General features: G+C 42.0%; 2 protein-coding genes across 13 annotated transcripts in view; one reads left to right on the plus strand and one right to left on the minus strand.

Moving 5' to 3' along the window:
- Window positions 1-7,468, plus strand: part of LOC115194123 (calcium/calmodulin-dependent protein kinase type II delta chain) — a 121,667-nt gene extending 114,199 nt beyond the window's left edge. For all 12 annotated transcript variants that reach the window (XM_029753516.1, XM_029753518.1, XM_029753520.1 and 9 more), the window contains 4 exons: window positions 5,313-5,388; window positions 5,529-5,623; window positions 5,730-5,976; window positions 6,377-7,468. In XM_029753516.1, coding sequence (XP_029609376.1) covers window positions 5,313-5,388; window positions 5,529-5,623; window positions 5,730-5,965 — 407 coding nt within the window. In that variant the 3' untranslated portion in view covers window positions 5,966-5,976; window positions 6,377-7,468. The remainder of the gene's footprint in view (window positions 1-5,312; window positions 5,389-5,528; window positions 5,624-5,729; window positions 5,977-6,376) is intronic.
- Window positions 7,469-9,052: 1,584 nt separating this feature from the next.
- LOC115194125 (ankyrin-2) overlaps window positions 9,053-20,936 on the minus strand; it is a 108,303-nt gene continuing 96,419 nt past the window's right edge. The window contains exons 47-51 of the mRNA XM_029753528.1: window positions 17,194-17,277; window positions 16,786-16,950; window positions 14,823-15,011; window positions 14,485-14,576; window positions 9,053-13,085 (exon numbers count right to left, since the gene is read on the minus strand). Coding sequence (XP_029609388.1) covers window positions 12,878-13,085; window positions 14,485-14,576; window positions 14,823-15,011; window positions 16,786-16,950; window positions 17,194-17,277 — 738 coding nt within the window. The 3' untranslated portion in view covers window positions 9,053-12,877. The remainder of the gene's footprint in view (window positions 13,086-14,484; window positions 14,577-14,822; window positions 15,012-16,785; window positions 16,951-17,193; window positions 17,278-20,936) is intronic.

The raw sequence follows: 20,936 nt of genomic DNA on the forward strand, positions 1-20,936 counted from the left end.
AGTCGCTATGACATGGCCTACAAGTGTGATCGGGGATTTCCTTGTATGACATTGTGACATCTGGGGAGCGTGACGATGACCCCAATCACAATAATTCATCTCCTCATTCTACACTCCGCCTTCAAAAGGCCTGAGACAGGGATGCAATTTCATTAGTCAATCTCATGAGCTACCTGCTTTGAATTTTAATAAGGACAATCCATGAGCTACCTGCTTTGAACAGTCGTTCCTAGATCCTAGGACTCCTAGCTATGGCAGTTTGTGTGGAGAGAAAATTATGTTTCATTGCATTTGAGAGTTGCTTTCTGTCAACGTTTGCATTCCATGACGGAAAATTCCTGATGGGTTCTGGCTTTATGCAATGTGACATGTCTCATTGCTGTTTGCTCCACCAAACGTGTCTGTGTTGCTGCTGTTGTTTTAGAGACTCGTCATTTTCATATTCCCTTTGTTTTTCTTTGTTTGAAAGATGAAGGCATTGCATTTCCCAGTTTGACGTAGTCGTTCCATCACGTCGTGCGTGTGTAGGAAGACTGTAGGATGTGGGTTTTTGCATAGTCTCGCCCTGTATTTTCTAATGTTCCGAATAAACAAAACAATGTTTCTGGCCACAACACATTCTGAAGCACCAACCCAACACACAGGAACCTATCAGTGCCCAAGTGTCACTCACCCTGTAACATCAACACTTGCCAGAAAGAGGAGGCCTTACAACCATCCCAGCATACATTTTTCATCTGTTTTTTTTTATTAACATTTTTCATGCCTTTCCTCCTCAGCATTTTGTTTCCAGAGCTCCCAACTGAGAACAAGGCAATGTCACTCATCCTTCATTCACTCAACCTTTCATTTCTTTTCTCCATTTCACATTTTTGTTTTCAATCCCTCACCTCCATCCATCCATCCACCCACCACTCATACCAATAACCCTTGTCACCCTGACACCCTTGCCCAAGTCTCCCGTCCCTCCTCCCCAAGTTCCCCTTGCTTTTGGCGGGAGCACTCAGGCTCGTACCACTCCTCCTTCTCTTCCTCATCTTCCTCCTGCTGGTATTCTCCCAGTGTTTGGCCCAGTAGGGAGGAGTTGTGCCACTATGTCCTCAGGGCCCTGGTCGCCTGCTACCTGCTCCTCCTCTTCACCTCCTTCTTTGTGGTCTTATTCTCCGTCCACCCTGCCGCCCACTGTGGGCCCTACCACACCCACACTCAGGGGCCTCAGCCTCGGCACCCCCTTGGGCCCCTGCCTAGCCCGGGCCCCAGCGACATGCAGTGTAAGTTTGCCCAGAGTGAGGGAGAGGGCACAAACTTCAACAATTTCCCCCCAAAACCTACTATCCTCTGTGCCCCACTTTCCCTGAACGTCCCTCCATATCCTGTTGACCACTATCAGATATGCCTCATTTGAAGTCCACATTTGTTTAGGATATGACTTTTAGGATCATTTGGTGCACGTGGTGAGTGAAAATACATGCAAATAATTCCCTCATTGTACATGGCACTAGATAACAAAGACTAAACAAAGGCGCACACACACCCTGTTACTGTTTGTCATGGAGCCCTGTGAAAGAAGCGTCCTAAAAAGTACCCCTTACTGAGGTTGCACGTTGTAGGTTGGCCCGATGTTGCACTCTGCTTCAGTGGCGCAAAGCAGCGCTTGTCTCCCATACAGGCATCCAGTATGCGTGTACTCTGCTGCCCTCTGGAGTTCATGGTCTGCCATTGGAGTAGTCAGTCTAACCAGGGGTGGCCAGATCATCAGTACTGTGCTCATCATCACTGTCTTCTTATAACAGTCTTTGGAAATGTATACAGTAATGCATTTACAATGTATTACACCTAGGTTGGGCATAGAAAAAAAAGTATTACTGCAGTGTTGATACGTACGTAGAGTCGTCAGCTCCAGGGTTGACAGTGAACAGTCTAAAGGAGTACACTTTAAGGACTAGTTTTGAAAGAGGCTTTTTCTTTGCACAGACAGCACTGAAGACTTCCAGGAAAGGAATGGTTTCATTGACCATTGGTCTCTACATTGACAGCGCATTTTGATAAGTGGATTGCATTTTGTGTAGAAAAGAATTAGACTTCCCTTCGGTAGAGTCAGAGTGATCTGGGCTATTCAAACTGTCTTGCTTCGCCAGCTGTAGACCGTGTGCCGTTTCCTCGAACGAGGAACATTTCATTCTCATCAGGCTGAGACGAGACAGGCGGTTAAAACAAAGATCCTCTAGACGGAGGAAAAAGCTCCACGCTCTGTTTCTCTCCTGTCAAAACCGAGAATCAGTTTCTCATGTTATTGCTGCTTTATCCGTCAGGATCAAAACTGATGTGTGTGCACCTCAATATACAGTCCCTCATGGCAAGCGACATATTAAAGAGTACTAATGTTTCCTAAAAGAAGATCATTTGTCAACAAAGCAACATTCTATTTTGTTTGCCGAGTCCCATTTCTTAGTTTCTGAGAAAGCCATTGATCTATTTCTGATTAGAAAATAAATGACAGGCAAAAACAGCTTTGTTTTCACTCCGTGTGCTATTGAGTGTTGTCAGGGGGACATACCAGCTGCATTTCTGTATTTTGAACGTTATATATCTTGAAAACGTGATTGCTGACATGCAAAACATTTTGCGACTGTATCAACAATGGACTAATGAAACAAATACCAAAAGATAGTTTTGGGGTGGAATTCTCCTTTAAGCTTTCCACTCATGGAGGAGTTTTATTTCATAGCAAACAGACTGCTAGAGGGCAAGGTCTGTCGGCAGGTTTGTACGTGTTGGACGGGGCTGTATCAGACTAACTGCCAGACTAGTAGCCAATCACTGGTGGCTAATGTAAGACCCAACTGGAGTGTTGTTGTTTTTCCACTGGAGTCTTCCTCACATTGGTAGTACACAGAACCTGAGGGGAACTGTTACTAATTTGCATCCTTTGTGTCCTGTCAGTCACGCCGATTGGAAGTGTCAGAGAGGATAAAAGTGTCAAAGGTAAAGCGTTTAAGAAATACCGTTGATCTTTTTCTCATTCCTGGGACTTTAATTCTCTACGTTTAAGTGTATGTTACACAAAAAAAAGGAGTACTAACAGTCAATTCACATCTACCTCAAATAACAGATTTGCTAAACCACACCTTTGCTTTGTTTTTCTTTACATCCATTACCTCTTACCTTGCCTACTTAACTTGCGAGGTAATGAAATCATGTTATCTGTGGAAATGTTGTTGAAACACACACTCTCCCCTGTGTGTGTGGAAGTGGTGAACCTTGGCCCCTGAACCTATTGACTGTGTTGTGGGTCATATTGTCACCACTACTTCAAATCAAATTGTATTGGTCACATACACTGTATTTAGCAGATGTTATTGTGGGTGTAGTGAAATAAAACTTTATTTGTCACATGCGCCAAATACAACCTTACAGTGAAATGCTTACTTACAAGGCCTTAACCAACAATGCAGTGAAGAAAAATAAGTGTTAAAGTATTTACTAAAATAAACTGAAGTAAAAAATAAATAAGGAGCAACAATAAAATAACAGTAGTGAGGCTATATACAGGAGGTACCGGTACAGAGTCAATGTGTGGGGGCACACGTTAGTCGAGGTAATTGAGGTAATATGTACATGTAGGAAGAGGTAAAGTGACTATGCATGGATAATAAACAGAGAGTAGCAGCAACGTAAAAATGTGGGTGGGGGCGACGACGACAATGAAAATAGTCCGTGTAGCCATTTGATTAGCTGTTCAGGAGTCTAATGGCTTGGGGGTAGAAACTGTTGTGAATGTTGACCGGTTTAAAGGTCTTACTCACATCGGCTACAGAGAGCATGATCACACAGTTGTCCGGAACAGCTGATGCTCTCATGTATGCTTCAGTGTTGCTTGCCTCAAAGCGAGCATAGGAGTTTAGCTCGTATGGTAGGCTCGTGTCACTGGTCAGCTCGCGGCTGTGCTTCCCTTTGTAGTCCGTAATTGTTTGCAAGCCCTGCCACATCCGACGAGCGTCGGAGCCGGTGTAGTACGATTCAATCTTAGTCCTGTATTGACGCTTTGCCTGTTTGATGGTTCGTCGGAGGGCATAGCAGGATTTCTTATAAGCGTCCGGGTTAGAGTTCCGCTCCTTAAAAGCAGCAGCTCTACCCTTTAGTTTAGTGCGGATGCTGCCTGTAATCCATGGCTTCTGGTTGGGGTATGTACGTACGGTCACTGTGGGGACGACGTCAACGATGCACTTATTGATGAAGCCAGTGACTGATGTGGTGTACTCCTCAATGCCATCGGAAGAATCCCGGAACACATTCTAGTCTGTGCTAGCAATACATTCCTGTAGCTTAGCATCTGCGTCATCCTATTCCCCCCCAGAAATGTCCGGGAACTTGCAGGTGCCTTGGGAGGAAGAGTGGGGTAACATCTCACAGCAAGAACTGGCAAATCTGTTGCAGTCCATGAGGAGGAGATGCACTGCAGTACTTAATGCAGCTGGTGGCAACACCAAATACCGAATGTTACTATTGATTTTGACCCCCCCCCCTTTGTTCAGGGACATTATTCAATTTCTGTTAGTCACATGTCTGTGGAACTTGTTCAGTTTATGTCTGTTGTTGAATCTTATGTTCATACAAATATTTTTCTTTTTATGCTGAGTTTTCATATTAAATGCGTAAAATAGTATGTAAACATTATTAAAGTGACCAGTGATTCCATGTCTACACTATGTACATATGGAAGCAGCCTTTTAAGGTGCAGGGGTTGAGTAACCAGGTGGTTGCCGGCTAGTGACAAAGTTCAGGGCAGGGTACTGGGTGGAGACCAGCTAGTGATGGCTATTTAACAGTCTGGTGGCCTTGAGATAGAAGCTGTTTTTCAGACTGTCGGTCCCAGCTTTGATGCACCTGTACTGACTGACCTCAGCTTCTGGATGATAGCAGGGTGAACAGGCCGTGGCTCAGGTGGTTGATGTCCTTGATGATCTTTTGGCCTTCCTGTGACATCGGGTGGTGTAGGTGTCCTGGAGGGCAGGTAGTTTGCCCCCGGTGATGCGTTGTGCAGACTTCACTACCCTCTGGAGAGCCTTACGGTTGTGGGCGGAGAAGTTGCCGTACCAGGCGGTCATACAGCCCGACAGGATGCTCTCAATGGTGCATCTTTGGTTAATGTAAATCCCTCAAACTGCTCTAAAGGGATTAATTTACTCCCTTGATTACTTAACACATCAGAGGTGTGTTACTCGAATCGCCTATGGTTGTGGGACAGTTCCCTGTTAGGTTTGTGGCAACCTGTGGAAATGTATTTTTTTTTCTCTTGCTCCCCCTCTCAGCTCGTAAGCAGGAGATCATCAAAGTGACTGAGCAGCTGATTGAGGCCATCAACAATGGAGACTTTGAAGCCTACACGTTAGTGATCTTGGATTTTATCTACAGTGATCTACAACAGCGATCGCATACAGAGGCCCTACAATCTAGATATTTATCCATATGCCAACACTGCACCATTTTGAAAATGTAATTGTTTGTGTTCCACTTCTGTCTCACAGGAAGATCTGTGATCCCGGGCTTACATCCTTTGAGCCAGAGGCTTTGGGAAACCTAGTGGAGGGAACCGACTTCCACAGATTCTACTTTGAGAACGGTAGAGCCCCTGCATTCCATTATGCACCAATGACTGTAGAAGCATTAATTACCTTGACTGTGTACTGATTTTATCCATTTCCCTCCAATCCACCACTGTCATCCAGCTCTGTCCAGGGGCAAGCAAGGGCCCGTCCACACCATCCTGCTCAACCCCCACGTGCACCTGATTGGCGACGATGCGGCGTGCATCGCTTACATCCGCCTCACCCAGTACATGGACGCCAGCGGCATGCCACGCACCATGCAGTCGGAGGAGACCCGCATCTGGCACCGCCGTGACGCCAAGTGGCAGAACATCCACTTCCACCGCTCCGGCTCACCCACTGTGCCGGCCAAATAAGTTGACTAGAGGTGGGATTATAGCCCTGTGCTGGCCTGGTCTGCTTTATCCAGCCATTCTGTGGAGCTATGTAGCTAGATTGGTTCTGCTTTGGCCCTGCTATCCCTACCTGGTCCCTGTCCTGTATCTCTAACTTGATCCGCTCCGCCTGCACCATGTAGCTGCTAGCCTGCTAATGTGTGTAGTTTGGTCTGCCTTTGTTCTGGTTTAGCCTTGATCATCCCTAGCTAGTCAAGGTAGGTGACTGTAGGTGCGCTTAGTCCACCCAACCTGCTTCATCCTGGAGCTATGTAGCTAGCTTGGTCTGCTTTGGTCTTTCTCTACCTTAGCTGGCCTCAAACACATTTTTTACAATACAAGTTACTAATTAGCAAGTGTAAAATACATCAATTCCACATCTTTCTGTCGCAGTTGAGGACCCCCTAGTCTACAGCTGTCAGCTGACCTACGGAATCCGCCTACTAAGTGTGTGACATCCTCGCCCAATCCCATCCCAACGCTACAACTCCGCCCTCTGAGTGTTGTTTACATATCGTCGCTGCTGGACTGAAGATTCTTCTTGTAAAATATAAAAAGGAAACAACAATCTTGATGATATCATTTTATAGAGAAAATGTTGGTGTTTTATCGCATTGTTCCATTCTTCTCAGTCTTCTGTCTCATCGCAGGACATTTGACTGAAACATATATATTTTTTACAATAATTTCCTAATTTTAAACATGTTTTCAGTTTGAATGCCATAGGAAAATGGATACAGTACATGCCAGAGTTGTTGACGATATGTGAAGTTTGCAAATTTGTGGGTTTATGAGATATCTGAGAGATTTTCAATCTTAAATAATATACAGTAGTACAGTGTCGTCCGTAATTATTAGGACAGTGAAGCATTTTTTCTTCTTTTGGCTTCTTTTGAAATCGTGGTTGAAGTTTATAGTGCAGACTGACAGCTTTAATTTGAAGTTATTTTCATCCATATCGGGTGAACCATTTAGAAATTACAGCACTTTTTGTACATAGTAGTCCTCCCCATTTTAGGGGACCAAAAGTATTGAGGTGAATTTACTTAAATGTGTATTAAAGTAGTAAAAAGTATGTGGTCTCATATTCATAGCATGCATTGACTACATCAAGTTTGTGACTCTACACATTTGTTGGATGCATTTTCTGGTTGTTTTGGTTGTTTCAGATTATTTTGTGCCCAATAGAAATGAATAGTAAATAATGTATTGTGCCATTTTGGAGGCACTTTTATACGGATAATCCTGAATGAATCGTGAGTGAGAAAGTTAGATGCACAAATATCATACCAACACATGCTAACCTCTCACAATTACAATAACAGGGGAGGTTAGTATTTTCGGGGGGGGGTATGATATTGTGTCTAACGTCCTTACTCATAATTATTAGCGATTCATACGGGATTATTCGTAATCATAGTAGTCTCCACATGAATGCAGAAGTGTTTAGAAACATTCCAAAATGACACAATACATTGTTTAAAATAATAATATAAATATAAAATAATCTGAAACGCAACCAAAACAAACAGCAAATGCATCCAACAAATTTGTAGTGTCACAAGCTGGGACCAAATACTTTTTACTACTTTAATACACATTTAAGTGAATTTGTCCCAATACTTTTGCTCCCCTAAAATGTGGGGGACTATGTACAAAAAGTGCTGTAATTTATAAACGCTTCAGCCGATATGGATGAAAATACCCTCAAATTAAAGATGACAGTCTGCACTTGAAGATCACTGTTCAATTTCAAATCCAAACGTTTGGAGTATAGAGCCAAAAGAAGAAAAAATGCTTCACTGTCCCAGTAATCACAGAGGGCACTTTATATGGCTGGGTTTTCCAATATCATCAGGGTCAGGGATATGCGGTGAACTGACAAACTCATGAGTGCATTTATATAATCTCAGTATTGCACATCGGTCCCAATGACAAAAGTGATATCAGTTTAGCCTTAAAGGACAGAGACCAACATATCGCAGTGTGTCAACCCTCTTTTCAATGTCAGTTTTTGTGCAGAAATGGCTATAAAAATCTATTAAAACATAAATGAACGACAAACATGAGCTTGCTTTTCGTGGTGATGTATAGACTCGTGATTGAGTGAATCGCTATAGCTTCGCTTAAACTCTGGAGTATTAAACTGTTTAAACATTAGCTTAGTTTACAATCTGTTGACAATTCAAGTTTACTTGTTCTCAATTGGCTCAATATTAAATAAGATTACTGGGAATTTCAATTGACAATTTATGTTAAGGGAAAAATGGTACCTATGTTTTGCTATGCGTTTGGCTATACACCATTACGTGAGAACTGTGAAGTCTCAATGATGGAATGTAAACTATACTGTAGATATAATATCCACGTATATTACTCAAGGCCATTGTATGACATGGAACACTGTTTTAAAGTCAAATGATATTTTCATAATGATGATAATAATTATGTGAATTTTATTGGTTATTTTTTTCTCTTAATTTTATATTGTTGAATTGATAGGTTGTCCCTTCTTGGATTATTGTTGATAATTTCTTCCAGTCCTCGCATATCGGTGGAACTATTGACCCCGCCCCCCCATGGAAGAAAATAAAGAGCCTTTTACTTACCCCTTTTACCACTGATGTGTCCCTGTGTGTTAATTACTATTTGACAAGTAGCAACACACATTAATGTTTTCTACTGAGAAGTGAGACTGTTCAAGTATATGGAATCACATTGTTCTGGTCAGTTTTTTCCTAGTTGTTAGAGATTTATTAAATGGGCGTGTTTAGGTTTGTTTGTTTTGCCAATGGATATGTAAGGGAATTACTTGTTAATTAAGTTGAACTGCACTATGGGACACTGTGTATATTGTTGCCATGAGGGGAAAGGACTGATGTTTAAGAAATAAGTAATAAAATGTGATTTCTTCCAAATTTCTTATTTCCATGCCTGTTTATTGTTTGTGATGCGTTATCTCTCGATTTTGAAGGCAAAATGAATCACTGTAAAATGTTGAAATTTCAATTCTAAACCTCTAATGTAATCCTTTATAGCTTGGTTAGGAAGCATGACAACCACTCCATACACATTTGACACTTGTACAATTTTATTTTCTGCCACGTACAGACTGTAGCTGCTATGCCATGTTAGCAATTCGTTTTTTTTCTTCCTGTTTATTAATTTCATAACTAATACATGCCCTCATAGATATTTATATGTATAATAGTATCACCATGGAAACAAGATGCGGATTCATCTAATCAAATGTACGTTTGACAGATTTCTTTTGTTTAATTTATTTCTCACTTTTTCCTCACACAAAGTAAATTGACAAAGTGAGGAACTGTAATATTGTTACATAGATATAGTTTGTACTGCAAATGACACCAACAATGATTTCAGCCAGCCCAGGATTACAGTACATCCATGTCTGTTCTGTTTTGGTTTCTGTATTTGTTTCAGTCATGGTTTCCAGAGCATTTCTGAATTTAAGTGAAGCCTTGTGTACAATGGCAATTTATCGGTCAGAGTTGAAATTGCAATTCCCTTCTTTTACCTCAACACACATCTTCAAATCGCACTCACACCAACACACACATAAAACACTCATGGCTCCGCACAGTTGAGGAGAGGAAGAGCACGGATGGAAGTCAATAAATAAATATATAAATCAAACTCTGAATCAAAATGAAAATACACAAAGATGTAATCTCCAGAAAACTGATCAGTCTGTGGGGGCCAAATTCATATTGATATTGCATGGGTGTTATTTTACAGTGGATCTTTTTCTGGGGGCAGTAAGTTTAGGCTTTTACATCCTCTGCCGCCAAGGCACCAACCCTCAATCTAACCAGTCAAAATACATTATTAGGCAAGAAATGTGAAGTTAACATTAGAAAGTAAAATAGGAAAGTTAGTTTCGAAATGAAGGTTAGAAAACAAGGCATGGGGATTCAAACCAGGGACCTTGAGTGTCGCAACCCGCGTTTAACGTTCGTCCATCTATCCATCCGCCGACTTACCTCCCTAACTTTTCTTACTTGACGCTCGCCTGTCACAAGCTCTTGCCCCAGGCCTTCCAACCAATCACATAGCTGCCCTCAGACAAGATTAAATAAGGAAAACTCCACTGAGTGGGAAATAATGCATGCGAAAAGGCTCTAGCAATATTTAGAGCATATCTATCGGGTTTATCTACTGATCAAAATTAAAGCCAATGTTTTTTTTTTTTTTACATAAAGGATATTCCATCTCCACGGTACCATCACAGGTAAACAGGAAGCAGATCAGACCAAAAATAATCTGTCAAAAACAAGATGTGCCAATCTTTTGAGATTATCACCATTTATTTGATACCATTTGATACCGACAGAAGAAATCAAATCAACAGCAAATAAAACAAAACAAACTACACCACACTGTCTCTGTGGTGTTTCTCTCTGTCCCCATCCTCAATCTTAACAGGCTTAATCAAAGCTATTGTAGACATTCATATGAGTAATGTACCACTGGGGTAAAATGAACAGGGGGTGAGATGTCAAACACGATTGAAGCTTGGGGGGGGGGGGGAGACATACCTAGTGTTCTGACCCATAGGTGCAGTAATTTCAGATAAGTGCTCATACATGAAAGACAAGAAACGAGAACATTCCGGATCGCAAATGGGCAGGTCGCAATGTCAGTGAGGATTCTATGAACTAACACACACTCGCATGCATTCACACGCACAGAGGTGGCAGCGGTCTGATGCACCGCTCAGAAGGAAGTGTGAATACACAGCACACGTAAGATAGCCAGAAACAGAGAGGGATAGACAGGGAGATATAGTGTGAAGGAAAAGATACACAATTACAGTACATGGGAGTGGGGGCTGAAAGTGTGTGCTCAAAGGGCCTGTCAAAAAAATGACACATCACACACACACGTAACCAGCTTGAGCTAACTTTGTAAACGGAACTGTAGTGCTGAGCGATTATTGCATTTTGAGGTCGTTTCGGTTCGATTATCAATTAAAATGTTTAAACATTAAATGCACTATGCATTATGTGGTTTGAATGCTGTAACAACACAGAATAAAACCCTTTAAAAATGTCCCATGATGGTGGTGATGGCCCATTACAGCTTATCACCTATTAACCATCAGTTACTCAGGTTACTTTATTTTAAAGGGGCAATCAGCAGTTCCTACGTTCATTTTTGGACTTATAAATTAATGATATGTACCCATTGATTCTTGAAGAATATAACTGCCTCATGAGCTTAGTTAAACTGCCGTACCTTATCAGGACCCAAAATATAAGCTTGTTTTACTCCAATGTTTGTATACAATGTAAATTTAAACAAACACTATATAGCCTCAAAACATGGTTAAAAATTTTTTAGATCATGGATGGTCAGTCATTGAATCCATAATTCTGTCAATGCATTTATTTGAGAGAGGTTTGATTTCTCCAGCCCCATCCCTCAGCTTCTTACCAAAACAGGGTTGAGGGAGGACACACTTTGTTATTGTTTCTACTGCTGATTGCCGCTTTAATAAACTATTTCACTTGTTGTGTATATTACATTTGTTTTATTTGATGACTTTATTATTTCATTCCAAGTCATCATCTCTCTCTCTCTCTCTGTCTGTCTGACAAAATCACTATTTTAGTAGTTCTTCATCGTAAATAAGGCATACTTTAATGACTGCTGAATACCAACTACTGTATTAATCACTTACATCGGGTATTTTCAGGTAGAGATACCTTGTGAAGAAACTGCTCTCTGTGTATCCCTTGTTGATCGCTGAAGAACGGGCAAGTAGCCGTGCAATGGATTATGGTCATTGTAGTTAGTTATCACGTTTTTGTTGCTAAACTATATAGAACATTGGCCTGTTGGAAACTACAACTCCCTACTACATCGCACAGTTCAGGCATGATCTGATTTATTGCAAGAGAAATTACAGTGCAATGTGCACACTGAGCTCAGACAAAACCCAAACTAAATGGAATTCAAATAATTGAACCGACAGTCAAATAGCTGTTTAAAAAACAAAAAATAACCAACATTTCGTTTAATCGCGCAGCACTACAGAACTGTAGTGCAGGGTTATATGAGGGTGATTTGCTTCAGTAAAATGTTGGTTCAGATCACATATTTGTCCTTGATGAAAGAGTATGGAATTTCCTCCCTTTTTACAGTATCTTTCCAAAACTCTTTGTGACAAGTGACTCCTAGTGGGGCGAAAAGGGTCAACTTTGTTATGACCCTTCACCTCAAAACAGAAGAGCGATTTTAATTGGTGCAAGTATGTGTACAGCATGTACCGTGGGGAAAATGTAATAAATGCTTTTGAATTGCTGTTCGTTTTGTTTTCTCCCAGTCCGAGCATGTTTCTTCTCCTTTATTTACAAATGTTTACAATCGTTCCTTTAGGAAGATGCCTGTGCATGAGGCGAATGTCAGAGGTGCCCCCTCTTTATTCGTTTTCTGTTTTTGTTTTCCTTTTGTTGCATTTTGTTTGTGTTGTTGTTTATTGTACCACAGCAGCCAAAAACTAGAAGAACCCCAAAAAAAGGATAACGACCAAATATTATTCTAAGTAACCCGACGAGAAAGGGGGAACTATCTTTGGTCACAAAATGCGCAAATAAAACAGGAAAAGTCAAAAGGAAAACGACAAAAAAAAGTGAAAGCACAAATAACAAAAACAAAAAGTGTTCCATTATTTGCCACAAAAGGGAAAAACAACAAAACAAAAACGCAATCCAGTGTCTTTAGCAGGAGATGTCTGTGTGGAAGGTAAAGATCAGGGGTGAGCTTACAAGACTTCATAGGCTTTTTGTGGATAGGGGGCTTATGTAGCATGGGGGGCAGGGCCAAAAGGGAAGAAGAACAACTCAGCCAGCAAATCAAATCAGCCCATCACTTCTTCTTTCTCTTCTCCTCCTCTTTCTCTCCTTCCTCCTCCTCCTTGGCACAATAGCGTTGGAGCAGCAGGTGCAGGTGTTGCTGAAGGGCATCGGGTTGCAGGGTCTCTGGGGTGTCGTCCAGCCGCTCCAGGTGCACATGCTTACCCTGGGCGTCCTTCACCACAGTCCTCTTCTGGGTACGAGACTTACGCATCTGGGTTCTGGAGATGGAATGGGAGAGGGAGGGAGGGAGTTTCGAGGTTATTGGGCTTGGTGAGCCAATTCTTTTCAATTAACCTGTCACAGTTTTGATAGCGCTTCATTGACAGGCTTGCAGTTTGTAGGTTGACCAAAACTCTGTTGACTGTCATTTTTAGAATTAACATCTAAAACACATCATGCATGTTAGAGCGTGGTCTGGAACACCTATGAGTAATCTGAAAGCGTCACACAAGCCCCATGACCAAAGGCCCTATGATTAAAGGAAAAGTTAGCTTTTTTACAAACATCTAAATGTTTGATGGAAATGGCATGTTATAGAAGGGTCCAGACAGTTTTTTAGCGATTTTCCTTGTTTTTGAGAAACTTGACCAGTGATTAATTTCCTCATCCTCGTTGTGCGGTACGGGGGCTCTGAAAAAACGTTAACAAATTCTCCAAAATCACCCAAATGCATCCTTTTAGAAACTAAAACGCTCCCACTTCAGGGATGCAGGTCTTTACATGTTGTACACATGCAATTATGTCATTATGAACTTTATCCGCAACATTATATTGCATTTTGTACGACTTGAGCCATTTCCCCTATTCAGCTGTTCATTTCGCCATGTAGCCTGCTGCTAGAGGTAACTGCCAAAAATAAAGCAAACACCAAAATAAAGTTTCTTAATAGGGCATTGGGCCACCACAACCCGCCAGAACAGCTTCAATGCGCCTTGGCATAGATTATACAAAGTGTCTGGAACTTCCTGTGTGGAAGCACCTGCTTTCAATATACCTTGTATCCATAATTTACTCAAGTGTTACTCAAGTTTCTTTGTTTTGGCAGTTAACTGTACAATGGACAGAGAGGTATCGCTCGAGTCGCAACAAAATGGAATATAACGTTGCGGATAAAGTATTTTGGTGTTTTTAGGAGCATTTGTTCATGCTTTTTCAGAGGAGCCCCGTACTGCACAACGAGTATGAAGAAATTAATCCCTGGTTTGGGTAAATTTCACACAAACAAATGAAACCGCACAATAAGTGTCTGGACCCATCTATAACATGCCATTTCCATCAAAAATAGAGATCTGGTTGTAAAAAAAGCAAAATTCATCTAACTTACCTTTCAAATCACCATGTCAAAATGTAAGCATCTAAGGTGTGTTTAAGAGTTATGGTTAAGATATAGAGGGGAGGTATTCACTAACCTGCTCCCTGATATGTTTACGCTGTATAGCCAATGCCATGGCATGTTTGACATAACAACAATCATAGGTGTTGGTCATATAGCACAACCAGACCTGGGACCAGGCTGTATTCACACCATGCTTTTGGATAAATCACTCAGGAAACCAACAGGAATGTCCAAACAAAGATGGACACGTAAATTAATGAACTCCCGTTCTGCTCTCAAACCTTTTGACCACAGAACCGTCGTCCTTCACAATCTCTTTCTCTACTAAATGAGGAAGCTGGATTTTTCCAAAGCCTCCAGCATAACTCAACGCCTGGAAGTGACAGAACAAGGAAAAGGGACATTTCAAACACCAAAAACCAGTGTCTCTGGTCCTAGAGTTGATCTTCAAACTGGCACTCAATAAGGTTTTTAACAGACAATATTAAAAACAGACATGCTTCTAAAAAACATGTTACAGTCAAGAAGCATTCAGCTTTATATTCCAGGCACAGTATTGCTAATATCAACCTGCTCTGCTTGAGCCACTGAGGTAGAAAAGACACTCCTGACGACTGACCTTCTCAAAGTCCTCCTTGGCCGAGGGGAGGTCTGCGGCCAGCGTTGAGTCACCCATCTGCTTCTCCATCCTCTCGCCCCTCACCACTGTCGTCTTGACCACCTTGCTGACCTTTCGGCCCTGCACCTGCTCTGACTCGAAGTCTGAGGCCGTGGTGGCCCCCAGGGCCAAGGGCTCTGAGAAGGTCAACTGGAGAGGTCAAACACAGGGTTCAAAGGTCACTGATACAGTAGATTACAAAACTTGATTATACAGTATACACTGTAAGGATATACAGTCATTATGGACACATTATATATTGTGGTGTAGCCCGAACTATACACGGACAATGAATAGGCAAGGGATCTCAGCACATACACTCTTAGAAAAAACTTCCAAAAGGGTTCTTCAGCTGTCCCCATAGAAGAACCCTTCTTGGTTCCAGGTAGAACCCTTCTTAGTTCCAGGTAGAACCTTTTTGGGTTCCATGTAAAACCAAGGGTTCTACATGAAACCCAAAAGGGTTCTACCTGAAACCAAAAAGGGTTCTTCAAAGGGTTCTCCTATGGGGACAGCCAAATAATGTTTAAAGGTTCTAGATAGCACCCGAGTGTAGGGCTCAGGAAGCAGGTTAAAGGTAAAATAAGTATTTTAATGGAAAAATCTAAAAATACATTCAAATCAAAAGGCTCTGTCAGAGCAATAAGACTTACTCTTAGCACCAAATGAGTCAAATGTACTTTATTCAAACATTAATGTCCATAGAGCTATGGAGAGCTTGTTGCTGCTCTCCTTATGGCAAATTCCCAGTACAGTATTTCCCAGGTGCTGCCAAATTAACCAAATCAAATCACATTTTATTGGTCGCATACACATATATAGCAGATGTTATTGCGGATATAGCAAAATGCTTGTGTGTGATGGGATGTGTAGACATTATGGACAGTATGTGGATAAAATATTTTAGTATATCTGAAGGATATGTGGGATAGAATAGTATATATACAGCAATAGCTGAATAGGATGGCATTCACCCATCTGCTTAATTGGCCAAGTGACCTAGAACAGGGGGTTATGGGAGGTGTTGTGTTCTATCTGGCAGCCATGTTGCTGTAATAGGACTACATGTTTCTCCTTTGCATGGTGTTTTGTTGCAGGTTTTGTTTTTTGGTTATTCATTGTCAAGCTTTAAAAATCGAAGCCAGACTGCAACATTTTAGTAGCCTAGCTAGGACTGTGGCATGTGTCTGTACATTTCTCTCCGGGGACACATGAAAGCAACGCAATTGAAGTTGAATTCAACGATGCGAGCGCATCAGGCTGTAATTTCAGAAAGTAGATGACTCAACTATTGACTCATTTATTCTCGCTTGTGTGTCCTATTCAGCCGTGTTTGACGCGTGCGCGTTAGCCTATTAGCCACGTTATGACTGACTTGTGATCATTGCCCTCGCTAGTTTGATTGTATTGACATTCCCAGTCTTAACTACAGTCATCCGTTTTTTTGTCAAAATATTGAGTCGTTGAAACTGAAACACCGCATCCCGAATGGGTGGAGGCACCAAACAACGTACCAGGCCAGCTATGATTTACAACCTGATAGCAATATTTTTTGGACTACCAAGAAATGTATTGGTGAATTATATTAATCATGCATTGAACGGCATCCATCTATTTTGCCAACAATGAATTACCGTACGTCATGGAATTTTGAAAACCTCTTATGAAGTTGGTTTTGAAGCATGAACTGGATATTGTATATGTTTAACTGATGTTATGATTCTGTTTTTTTTCTTCATATCTACAAAGTAGTTAAAACGATGTCAGTTCCACATTAAGGCCAGACACCTTGTGACATCATAATATCCACAGTATACGTAAACCCTGTAATACACAATCATTTTCAGAAATACTGGAATATTGACCCCAAACAAAGTCTATAGACACAAAGACAGCAGACAGACACACATACAGACAGACTGACCTCGGTCTGATCTCCCTCGCTCCGGACCACTGTCCTCTTCACTACCTTGGAGAAGCCGTCTCCTTCCTCCACACTGACCATCTCCTGGTGAGATCCCTCCACCGTCACCTCCTCTCTCTCCACGCCGTCTGGAGAGAAGTACTTACGGATCACCTTCCGCGTGATCTGGGGGAAAGAGACCAGAAAGAAAGGAAAGTTGCCACTGGTAGAGCGCTGAGCTGCATGACTAGGTCTTATAATATAAAACACACGTACAGTATTTGCCTGAGGAGACTGGATTACTTTATAATTGACAAACATGGATACATAGTAGTTACAGTATGTAGTTGAGATCTAATGTAAATCGGGGTATGTTCTAGAGTTAAGTGTCTGTTATACAGTGAATGCAGATGCAAAATATCCCTTTACCTTCTTGACTACCATGTTTCCATGCTCATCCATGTACTGTTCCTCTGTCACTGTTTGCGGAGGGATGTCTGGCAGATCATCCGCCTAGAGAGAGAACAGATACACAGTCATACAACTGATCCTGAACACATACAAGCACAGCAAGTACACAGAATAACCAGTTTAAACATTGTAAACCCCACTCAAAAAGGAAATAAACCGTTTTCAATCATTATCTAAGACCATAAAGATTTAAATCAACAAAATGATATGGCATATGAGGGTGCAGAATGAAATAGAAATCAAAATGTGAAAAATTACCCAACGTTCGAGGTGAAGTGCAGCACAGCAATAAAACTACCCACAAGCTAAAACTCAACTCCCATCTAACCCCAACACCACACCACAGCACACTAGGGCAGGGCCCCACTTCTCCACATGCTCTTCAATGCTGTATACCTGGATGATAACTCTGCGTCGGACCACCCTGGTGGTCAACACTTCCTCCTCTGAGCTATCCGATGACAGCAACCCTAGCTCCTCATTTATCTCCTGAGAGACAGCACACAGCCATTGTGGCCATCGTAGATCATTATAACATGGTTACACGTTTTGTATAGTTACTTCAGGTACTGTTACTGCAGGCACAGAACAACAGGCAACTGATCCTTCTTTTCTCTTTCTTGGCTCTTTACTTTTCTCTCATAGGGATGCCGAAAAGGCATTCAAAAGTAGGCTATTGTAGACCTGATAGAAATTGAAAGAAAAAATATACAGTATGAGAGAGGTTCTATAAAATGGTGATGGAAGATGAAAAGAAGGCCCAGTTGAACAACAATCTTCAACAAAACCAGCCATGCAAGATATGGCCATGACAATCCAACGAAATGGTGGTCAAAGCTGCAAACAAGTACTTCTGTATGGAATGTTGAAGTGGAATATGAAGTATTGACAGTGAAGGTAATTATTTCACAAAAATGTTATAGAATGTATTTGTATGTACTCTTCATTGCATCAGATAACCTAACTGAAAATATAAGAAGAATTTGCAAACACAGCAAAAAAGCATTCTCATAACTAAGCATTTTCATTATTGATCAGGCTTTTGCCACATGATTATTCCATTGTCTTGGTCAGTAACCCCACTTTGAAGTGGTTTTGACTTAGTGTGTTTTGTTTGGTAAGTATGCACACATGCAAACACACCACTCATAAGCTTCTTGTATTAGTCTCTGTGTTTGAGTCAGTTGATGTCCTCTCTGGACTGTGGTAACACTGCAATCAGCCTGAAAAGCTGGGAAAAAAGCCAGGGCAAGGTGCAGTCGTCATGCTTGACCTCTTACCCGTTCCAGAGAATATTCATCGTCATCGTACCCTGCCTGAGACCTGGAGGGTAGCTCCTCACACGTGGGTACAGTTTCACTTTCACTTTCTGGTCCGTCATAAATGCCATAGTCCCCAAGACTTTCACTACCCAAAGAGAAGCGATTTTGGTCATCCACCCGTAGGAACTGTGCGCTGCATACATGGCTCCCTTTGAGGAAGCCCGTTTCCACAGTGCTTCCGAAGGGGGTTGGGGATGGAGGCTCCTCGATGTGGTAGAGGACCTCAGGTTCCTCTGGCTCCAGATCCTCTGCCTCTGAGAAGTCTGAGAAATCATCTTTGCAGTCAAAGAACTCCAGGTCCGAATTTTCTTGGGTGGAATCTGACTGGACAACTGGCCCAAATGAAGAGAGTGTTTTCTCAAATTCGCCGATCACTCGCTTAAAGTCTGGCGAGAATTCAAAGGCTTCTGCAGATCCAGGTGTAGCAGACATGGAAGTGAACTCAGGGCCCGTCAGGGTGGTGGTTGTGACCTGACCCTTATCTGACAGAGGGTCGCTGAAGACAGGAGAAACTGGACTCATATCAGTGGGGGACAACTGGCTACATTCGGAGACTCTCAGAGAGTGGCATCCGGAAAACACGGCCTCGTAATCGGGTGGCACCAGTAATTGGCTCGACATCGGCGAAAATAACTCACCCGAATGAGTCTCCTCGAATTCCTCTTGTGTAAATTCACTCCAGTCGGAGAATTCCTGAGTGGCAGAGTCAAGTACCTTAAGTTTAGGTGTCACTGCTCTATGGGTAGTGAAAGGGTATTGTTCACTGATCTGCAATGGGGTTGATATCAGAGGTTCGTAGCCTGTGGCTGTCTTTGTCTGCTTAGGTGATACCAGACCCGATATGCTTGTTTCTTGACTCAAGTCTAATACTGCCTTTTGCTCATGTAAAGTACTTTTCGTTACCAAGGTCGACTCTAATTGTCTTTGCATTTTCCCATAACTGGTCTTCAACTGTATTTCCTTGGCTGTTTGAGACGGAGCCTGGAAGTAAATGTTGACATCACTTGAACAAGTATTCTTCAAATGTGTTGTTACAGCAAGTCAGTTGGCATGCTCCAATAACATCCCATCAACAAACTGCAACACACTAACATGAGAGAACTTGGTTGACTAAGGTCTCATTAGTCATTTTCTCCCACAACACCATGTCACATTTCAATCACTGCAAGAACACTGGAGAGAACAAACCAAGCAATTATAAAGGTCAACATCACAGTGCCCAACAAAGTTACAGTAATAGCAATATGCTTGCACACAAACTGTTACTAAGAGCTCAAATGAGTCAGAATTGGTTAGTTACATCACCCACCAGCAAAGTGCATTGTGATCGTACAAACATTCCTTAGATACACTCCATTTTGCAGAAACCCATTGGTGAATCCAGACATCCATTTCGACCATACAGTGTTATTGTCATCCTCCATTAGAATTGGGAGTTATTCCATCATTCCATAGCACGTGCAAAGTCATCTTTATCATGCTCTCTCTCTCTTACCCTCTGTGGGGCTTCCTGGGTCTTTATTGAATCAGCATTGAGGCGCAGGACCTCTACTTCTTCCTCACTTCTGTCCTTGACCTTCACTGGTTGTTGCTTAACTGGGCCATCTTTCTGGACCTTTTTGACATTTTCCAAACCCATAGTGGCTTGGGGAGTTGGGATGGTTTCAGCATGCTCTGAACCATGCTTTGTCCGTGCCTGTTCCGTAGATGTAGTGACCATTTCTGCTACTAGCCCACTGACCCTTGGTAAGCCTTGATCTGTCGTGCTCATTTGTCCCTGCTCTATTTCAAATTTAGTAGCTGGGACTGACAACAGAGTAACACCCAAGGTATTTTCCTCTGGCGACATTGGGACACGCTCAGACGTTAAAACAGATGTCACATGACTCAACGTACCTGCTTTAAATGTCATTGTTTCTGTACCTGTAATAACTAAACTTAACTCTTCATCTGATGCACCGGATTCAGGAGACGATTGCCTTCGGCGGACATCAGCCCAAGAATCTACAGGTAAAGCTATGAATACAGTGTCTGATGACACAGACTCAGGTGAAGACGTTCTATCACTAAGGGCCCGGGGTTCCATGAAGTACTGAGATAATATCCTCATAAACTCAGGCACTGGTGAGTCAGGCGATAGCCGTCTATTCCTGCTGACTGATTCTAGGGAATCAGGTGAGGATGGCCGACTTTCTAATGCTGATGATGATATGACCATTAGCTCGTATTCAGAGCCAGAGGTCATGGATTCAGGTGATGATGACCTGTGTTCTATTGTGGCATACTCCATATTACATGAATCCATACCTGACACACCTGATCTTGTATACTGAGGGATGGGTGAGTCTGGAGAAAGCGACCTATTGTCATTGATCTCAT

The sequence above is a fragment of the Salmo trutta genome, chromosome 5 (assembly GCF_901001165.1).
Source record: "Salmo trutta chromosome 5, fSalTru1.1, whole genome shotgun sequence".
Classification (NCBI taxonomy): domain Eukaryota; kingdom Metazoa; phylum Chordata; class Actinopteri; order Salmoniformes; family Salmonidae; genus Salmo; species Salmo trutta.